General features: G+C 43.6%; 1 protein-coding gene across 1 annotated transcript; it reads left to right on the plus strand.

Annotated features, from left to right (window-relative positions):
- The first annotated feature begins 2,638 nt into the window (after positions 1-2,638).
- On the plus strand, positions 2,639-7,348 carry zfp36l1a (zinc finger protein 36, C3H type-like 1a). The gene is made up of 2 exons (XM_038967110.1): positions 2,639-2,840; positions 4,392-7,348. The coding sequence occupies exons 1-2, from the start codon at positions 2,787-2,789 to the stop codon at positions 5,535-5,537; spliced, it is 1,200 nt and encodes a 399-aa protein (XP_038823038.1). The 5' UTR covers positions 2,639-2,786; the 3' UTR covers positions 5,538-7,348.
- The last annotated feature ends 1,718 nt before the right edge of the window (positions 7,349-9,066 follow it).

A 9,066-nucleotide genomic window follows, 5' to 3' on the forward strand; every position in this document is an offset into this window, starting at 1 on the left:
TAAGATATAAGAAGAACAAATAATTAAAGAGCAGCAGTAAATAACAATAGCAGGGCATATACAGGGGGTACCGGTACAGAGCCATTGTGCTGGGGCACCGGTGTCGAGGTAATTGAGATAACATGTATATGTAGGTAGAGTTATTAAAGTGACTATGCATAGATAATAACAGAGAGTAGCAGCGTAGAAGGTGGTGGGGGGGGGGGGGGGGTAATACAAATAGTCCAGGTAGCCTTTTGATCAGCTGTTCAGGAGTCTTATGGCCTGGGGGCAGAAGCTTTTAAGAAGCCTCTTGGACCTAGACTTGGCGCTCTGGTATCGCTTGCCATGCGGTAGCAGAGAGAACAGTCTATGACGAGGGTGGCTGGAGTCTTTGTCAATTTTTAGGGCCTTCCTCTGACACCGCCTGGTATAGAGGTCCTGGATGGCAGGAAGCTTGGCCCTGGTGATATACTGGGCCGTATGCACTACCCTCTGTAGTGCCTTGTGGTCGGAGGCCGAGCAGTTGCCATACCAGGCAGTGATGCAACCCATCAGGATGCTCTCGATGGTGCAGCTGTAAAACCTTTTGAGGATCTGAGGACCCATGCCAAATCTTTTCAGTCTCCTGAGTGGGAATAGGTTTTGTGTGTCCTCTACATGACTGTCTTGGTGTGCTTGGACCATGTTAGTTTGTTGGTGATGTGGACGCCAAGGAACTTGAAGCTCTCAACCTGCTCCACTACAGCCCCATCGATGAGAATGAGGGCGTGCTCTGTCCTCCTTTTCCTGTAGTCCACAATCATCTCCTTTGTTGCTTGCCTGTTTGATGGTTCGTCGGAGGCCATAGCGGGATTTCTTATAAGCTCCCGGGTTAGAGTCACGCTCCTTGAAAGCGGCAGCTCTACCCTTTAGCTCAGTGTGAATGTTGCCTGTAATCCATGGCTTCTGGTTGGGGTATGTACGTACAGTCAATGTGGGGACGACGTCCTCGATGCACTTATTGATAAAGCCAATGACTGATGTGGTGTACTCCTCAATGCCATCGGAAGAATCCAGGAACATATTCCAGTCTGTGCTAGCAAAACAGTCCTGTAGCTTAGCATCTGCTTCATCTGACCACTTTCTTACTGACTGAGTCACTGGTGCTTCCTGCTTGAGTTTTTGCTTGTAAGCAGGAATCAGGAGGATAGAATTATGGTCAGATTTGCCAAATGGAGGGTTGAAGGAGAGCTTTGTACGCGTCTCTGTGTGTGGAGTAAAGGTGGTCTAGAATTTTTTCCCCCTCTGGTTGCACATTTAACACGCTGATAGAAATTAGGTAAAACTGATTTAAGTTTCCCTGCATTAAAGTCCCCGGCCAACGAGTGTGGCTGAAAAAGACAAATTCACTCATTTGAAGTGGTGTCCACATACTTTTGTATATATAGTGTATATGTAGCCTACATCTATGGTGCAAATAAAGATCTTAAACACTAAATCTGCACTGAATAGAAGTTAGAATAGTGCGTATGTTTCCCCATGCTACAACTACCAATGAAACGTCCTGTTCAATCATCAGGGAGCAGTCAGTGCATTTCAAGTAAAAGTGGAGGATTTCATTGTAAACTGAGCCAAGGCTGCAGGCTGATTTACATGTGTGCTGTGCTGTGCTGTGCTGTGCTGTGTTGCCTAGTTAAATAAAGGTTAAATGTAAAAATTAAAAATTAAAAAAAATTGTGTGTGTGTATTGTTGAGCAAGGTAGGTAAGGGTTAAACTGCATGAACAGAATTGGAAAGTCCCCTCACTGTGAAAGCCTACAATTAAGAGTCAATTAATGACAGTATGTGTGTGTGTGTGTGTGTGTGTGTGTGTGTGTGTGTGTGTGTGTGTGTGTGTGTGTGTGTGTGTGTGTGTGTGTGTGTGTGTGTGTGTGTGTGTGTGTGTGTGGTGGGGGGGTGAGAGCAGAAGGGAGCCTGAGGGTACTATGTAGGGAGAGAGAGAGAGCATAAACAATCAAAGACTGTCTGCCTAAGACTGTGAAGTTGCGTCACCCACAAATTGCAATAAAGTAGGCCTATAAGCAAGGACATGTATGTGGTTTATTATGATTTAAAAACATGGAAAAAGTAGGCTGCTAGGTTTACTACATTACTTGTTTGGAAAACCTGTACCTTTGAACAAACAATAGTCAGTAAGCCTAGCCTACCTTTGCCAGACCAAGGCTACATGACGCAATGAAGGGTTTAGGCTGATGACTAACACTTACATTGGATCAGTCACGAGTGTTTCTGGAAGTGCATATCTCCATTTTGGCATAGAACACTGTTTAGTTGGCATTGTGCCAACCTGGCTGATTCCCATACATTGAATTGTTTCGTCATTCTGCTGACTGAAATACATGAGAGTGAAAAGAATAATGCATTACAGTTTGTTTTTAAAACTTGGATGAAATAATGCTATGCTCTATTAACCTTGTTCTTTGTGTTTCTTTAGTGTAGATCCTATTTACGGTTGAGTGCCTCAGCCATGCAAAACCAATGCAACATTGTGAATGTGCCCTGCGAGAAAGTTTGCAAAGTTCTGGTGTAAGTTTCGTGTCCCCTCAAAAAAAGAGTCGATCTAAGAACCGCCCCGTCACTACAAGCTCCTCCTGCACGCGATTATAAAGCAAACGTACTGGGCTGGTGCAGTGCAGAGGGGGTGATCTATTAGTTAGGGCAAAATAAGTTTACAAATCAGAACTCACCATAGTCTGTAACTTCAATTAAAAAATATATATATATTATTTTTACTACTTTTAGATTGTATTTTCTACGCAGCCAAGATGACCACCGCAGTGGTTTCGCCTTTCTACGATTTCAGCGAAGTAATGAACAAGGTATCTACTCGCTTTTTTTTCTAGGCTAGTCAACGTTGTTAGCTATTGGGGGCACGTCAGTACGGTATTCGACATTTCACGAGGCTAGTTTGCGGTTGGTTCATTTGACATGTGTACCCTTTTTGTTGTGATTAATATTATAAAAGTGATGCAGTAACATTGGTTTGATATGATCATAACTCGAACTTTATCTTGCAAACTGTCTAGTTATGGAAACTTGCCCGATAGTGAGTTCCATGACGTGCATGCTGTCTCGTGTTGTGATTTTTTACTTTGTTGACTATCGTTCGTTTCCTTGTTTGATTGCTAATATCCATTAAGAGTGAGTCAGACTCTGTTAAAATGGATACATTGCTAGTCTGCTGCTACTTTTGCACCACAGTAGTCAAAAGTGTTAACCACGAGGGTTTGCAATTCATTATTTAATTCAATGGCAACAGTTGGCTCTAATGATTGAAATTTGTTTTATTGTGCAGTTGGATACATTGGATAAGTTAAACGCAGAATCGTTAGCTAACTAGCTACATGAATCAGATGTCTATTTGTCATGATGTTACATTCGTTCAATAAGGCTCGTTCCTGAAACTAACGTTAGTTAGTTAACATTTTGAAACCCCTAACCAATTATTATCATTCACTTCAGATGTGCAGTAATTTGATACATTTTATTGAAACGTACTGGTTGCCAATTTATATTGAAAGGCGAAGAAAAATCTAATATCTAGATATATTGTATGAATTAAATGCATTGATTGTTGTAGACAGCTACTGTATTTAATTGAAATGTTATGATTTGTTTTTAGCAACTTCTGAACTTTCTGTTTGAAGTTAATAAATATATTTAGTTGGTCTTTGCGCATAAAAGGTCTACATAAAGTTAACGTTATACGAATTAACCTTGTGTAAGAGGCAACACACGCTTTTTAATCTTTCATCAATTACCCAGCCATCAACTTCTATATTATTGATTGAGAATGTTATTTGAAGAGAACGTCCTTACTAGCCTACTAACATAATGCCTTCCCGTTGAGTGCCCTCAAACTACGTTTTCATTTCAAATTCAGAGATGCAGCAGCTTCTTTGTAACCAGACCAGACTCGCAGCGCGCACATTCCTTTGTAGGGCAACTTGCCAAACCAGCTGTTCTGTTCGAGGGTAACACTGTTTTTACGCCACTTCGATACCGAAGTTACTTTTTCGTAGCCGTTTAGGATAATTAACGTAGCAGGTTAGGAGACGGAGGTTATGGTTAGCAAAAATGCCCTCTTAACCGGTTACGAAAATCAGTTTGTATCGAAGTGGTGTGAAAAGTCTGTCAGTTCTGTTCTATAGGCCTGCATCACCAGAGGATTAAGCAAAACGAACATCAACAGTAGTCATTCAGGGATTTCTTGTAGACGTTTTCCCTCCCTTTATGAAATCAAAGCCATTTCAGTGTCCATTATCATCATTTGTAGGATAAAATTGCTTTATTGACTAACGTGAATTGTTAAACTACTTATTATTTTGTATTGAATGTAGACTTAATATTCCAAATGTGTAATTTTCCAGAACGACAAGATGCTGAATTACAACAACAACTTACTGAGCGCCCCCCATCATCCGATATCCACCAACATCCCCATGTCTATCACCAACCCCACCGGAGCCCTGCTGGACAGGAAGGCTGTGGGGACCCCCTCGCTGGGCTGTGGGCTGTCAGTATACAAGAGACGCCACTCTGTCACCCTCCCCAACCATAACCCCAGCTCCAAGTTTAACCAGAACCAGTTCCTTAACAGCCTGAAGACCATAGACCACTCCTCCTGCTCCATCACCTCAGGGTTTATTGGAAGTGGTAGCAGCAACAAGGAGAATCGCATGAGGGACCGCTCTTTCTCCGAGACGGGTGAGAGGCTCCTACACCAGTGCCTGGGGCCTGCTAGTCCTACCAGCCTAGGAGCCCTGAGCCAGCAGCAGAGCCAGGTCAACTCCAGTCGCTACAAGACGGAGCTGTGCCGGCCGTTTGAGGAGAACGGAGCCTGTAAGTACGGCGACAAGTGTCAGTTCGCCCATGGCTTCCACGAGCTGCGTTCTCTCAGCCGCCACCCTAAATACAAAACCGAGCTGTGTCGTACCTTCCACACAATCGGATTCTGCCCCTACGGTCCTCGCTGTCACTTTATCCACAACGCAGAGGAGCGCCGTGGACCCCCTCCCTCCCCCTCATCCTGCTCCTCCTACTCTCCTCTCTCCTCCAATAAGTTGGAGCGTCCTCGTCTGCAGCACAGCTACAGCTTCGCAGGGTTCCCCAGCTCTGGGGGTCTGAGAGGGGACAGCCCAACCTCCGTCACCCCTCCACCTATGTTCTCTCCGGACGAGATGCCTGAGTGGCCGAGCTCCAACCTCTTCACGTACTCCAGCCAGGAGCTGGCCAATCTGTTCGGCCCCAGCCTTGGATCCGGAGGCCACGAGGGGACTGATCCCAAAGCCCCTGCACCCCCGTCCCAGAACAACACCCCCTACTTCTTCAGGCCCATGTCGGAGTCCCCCACCCAGATTTTTGCATCTCCGTCCAGCCCGCCCCAGGACTCTCTGTCGGACCAGGAGGGGTACCAGAGCAGCTCGGGGGGCAGTCTCAGTGGGTCAGAATCCCCCAGCCTGGATGCCAACAGACGCCTCCCAATCTTCAGCCGCCTCTCCGTCTCTGACGACTAGACGGCAGCTATTTAATGTATCTTATCCACGCCGCCCTTGAAAAAAGGACAGAAAGATATAATGAATGGGAAATGGCACTCCCCTGTCCCCTCGACAACCATCCCCTGACCCCTCTTCTCCACAAATCAATATACATTTAGTTCCTAGTTAGAATAAGGATACAGTGACTTGTTTTCAAATCACCCCAGAAATGTCTTCCTTGCTGTTACCCGCCTCCTAACTCCCCTCCCTTCACAGGCCCTACCATGTCTTCAGTCAAAACGCGAGAGGAAACGAATGAACAATGAGAATGTTAGACTTTTGTTGTTTTGCCAGGTGCCACCTGTGATTTTGTTCCTGAACGTGTAGCAGTGCAAGTGTATCATTGCACCACAAACCACCCCATCCTGTTGTTGGTCACTGGCAGTTGTGTTTCTGGAAAGGAAGGATGAGGGACGTCTTTATTGTCTAACTGGTTATTAAACCTTTAAGACTGTTTGTATTATTATTTTTGTCCCGCCCCCTCCCTCTCCACCCCACCGCCCTCTGTGCCGTTCCGCAGGCAGCGGGGAATTCCAGCATTCCCATGGTGCAGTTCTTCTATACTTCCTGCAACTTGAGATGGGATCTCTAAGCTATCCTAGTTTTCCTCTTCCCCTTACAATCATAATCTGGCTTTGAGGAGTAGTCTGATGTTATGACATCTCTCTGCTTCTTTCTCTAGGTTTTGATTATTTTTATTGTTATTATGATTATTTGTTTGAAAACTTTCCAAACAGTTTTTGCTTATCACTGCATATTTAACTTATCGAAACATATTTATTGGTGATCATATGCATTTTTTTGTTAATTTTGTTTTTGTATTTATCTGAATAATGAACAATAGAATATATTTTCTTTATGTTAAATTATGATCTTCGGTATTAATCTAAAGATTGTGAAGACATTTTGTCAATTTCTTTTTTCACAGTTTAATATATTGTATTACAATGACTTTTGTTTGCAACTACACATTGTCAAAATGAGACTTAATTTAAAACAAAAAAATGTAGAAAAAAAAGTTGATTTATTTATTTGTATACATTTTTTTGTTCTCTGTTCTCCCTGTTATTGGACTACAATTCTAGCAAAAATAATTGCCGCATTCTCAATCCGGAGCTGTCCTGTGCTCACTCTTTTTTTATGTTTTCTCTGACAGTAACAGTACTTTAATGTTATTACCTTTTTGCTGTTGTATTCTTTGAGATTAGGCCAACTTGGTACCATATGTAGACCAAACAGGATTATTTCATAAATATGACTCATATCTAAAACTAAGAGGTGCAACACGTGATGAGTATCACCATGTTCACTTGGACATCCCGATTCAGTGTGTGAAGTTTTGGGTTTAAAGTTATGTGAAGGTCTCAGTTAATGTAATACAAGTAACCAGGGATTTAGAGGAAAAAGACTCCCTTTTATTACAAGCAAAAGCTGTGACCAAATGGTTTGAGGAGAAGTTGTCTTGTTTTTTGCACTTGCATGGCCCCAGCTGTTAAAGTGCCTACTTTTGAATACATTCCAGGTAGCTAACTAAGGCCTTTTCTATTAAACGATGGAAGATGATGGTGAAATTGTTTTTAAATTCCTTGTTCCATGTTTCCTTGAAGTTTTGAATGATGTTAAACAGGATTACTGAAAGTAAACGAAAGTTAACTGAAAGTCAAACTTTTGAATGTATTTTTCCAGCCATGGTTTTTCACTAGTCATTTCTCTGAGTTGATATAAAACTGATTTCTTTTTGTAACTATTGATTGCAGTTAAAACCAATAAACCCTGTATTTTTCAAACAATGTTTTTCTTATTTTTTTATTCATCCACCCGCTAGTGAACTGAGACGTGACTGGAGTGTTTCTTGAGGCGTGGTTGTCTTCTCGGTCAAGCATTACATATTTACAGAGTTAGACTTTGATACAATGTCAGACTATTTGTTGAAGGGAAAACTGCAAATTAACAAAGCAATTCCTGTTGCAGCATGTTCCATAACCCAGACAATCCTTTTGGTGAGGATGCTGACACTGATTTAACTCAACCTTAACATACTAAATACCATTTAAATGGGTGAAAACAGTCAAGTTTATTGAATTTAACATTACGTGGCATAGAAAGAGATCCATGGTGACCCTGTTATGTCGGGCGGAGGGTGTTGCATTGAGCCAGCAGATGATTGGTGGACAAGAGAGGGTGTATCCTTGTGATTGGACTAGATAGACCTGTTAGTGGTATTGGATCAGGGTGATCAAACTGAGCTGCTTTGATTACACAGACTGATACCACGCTCGGTTTCCCTGGTCATGTTGATCAGGTCAGTAAAGTTATGACAGGCTGATATGGAGGGCCTGTCAGTCTGAAGAAACCTAGTCAGAGATGGGTAGGCAATGGGTGTAGACTAACAGTGAAATACTTATAGGTCCATTTCTAACAATGCAGAGAGAAAACAATGGAAATAGTGACGCAAGGAATAAATACACAGTGAATAAAGAGTAAAAATAACATGGCTATATACAGGGAGAACAAGCACCGAGTCGATGTGCAGCGGTACGAGGTAATTGAGGTAGCTATGCATATAGGGAGGGATGAAGTGACTAGGCAACAGGATAGACAGTAGCAGCAGCATGTGTGGTGTCTGTAGGCATGTGTGGGCGACTGTAGTGTGTGTACCGGGGTGTCAGTGTGGGTAGAGTCCAGTGTGCGTAGTCAGTGCAAGAGAGTTAGTGTAACAATGTTCGATGAGCTAGTCTGGGTAGCTATTTAGCAGCCTTGTTTAAAAGTCTCATGGCTTGGGGGTAGAAGCTGTTCAGGGTTCTGTGGGTTCCAGACTTGGTGCATTGGTACTGCTTGCCGTGTGGTAGCAGAGAGAACAGTCTGTAGCTTGGGTGGCTGGAGTCTTGGACACCTTTTTTGGCCTTCTGACATCACCTGGTATAGAAGTCCTGGATGGCAGGGATTTCGGCCCCAGTGACACTGGTCCGTACGCACTACCCTCTGTAGCGCCTTGCGGTCGGATGCCAAGCATTTGCCATACCAAGACGTGATGCAGCCAGTCAAGATGCTCTCGATGGTGCAGCTGTAGGACTTTTTGAGGATCTGAGAGCCCATGCCAAATATTTTCAACCTGAGGGGGAAGAGGCGTTCTCGTGCCCTCTTCACGCCTGTGTTGGTGTGTTTGGACCATGATAGATCCTTAGTGATGTGGACACCAAGAAACTTGAAGCTCTCAAACCGACCAGCCTTTCTAAGCATTTCATAGCTACAAATGTGTGGTACAGGGCGATAGTTATTTAGACAGGTTCCCTTGGCTTTCTTGAGCACAAGGACTATGGTAGTCTACTTGAAACAAGTAGGTATTATAGTCAGGGAGAGGTTGAAAATGTCAGGGGGGCCTGGGTGGCGCAGCGCCACTACAGCTTGGGATTCGGAGGACGCGTGATTCGACCTTCGCCTCTCCCAAGCCCATTGAGGGAGAATTCAGGGAGAAGCCAGGGTAAAAAAAATGGCCATACCACAAGCG

This window comes from Salvelinus namaycush, chromosome 28 (assembly GCF_016432855.1).
Source record: "Salvelinus namaycush isolate Seneca chromosome 28, SaNama_1.0, whole genome shotgun sequence".
Lineage (NCBI taxonomy): Eukaryota > Metazoa > Chordata > Actinopteri > Salmoniformes > Salmonidae > Salvelinus > Salvelinus namaycush.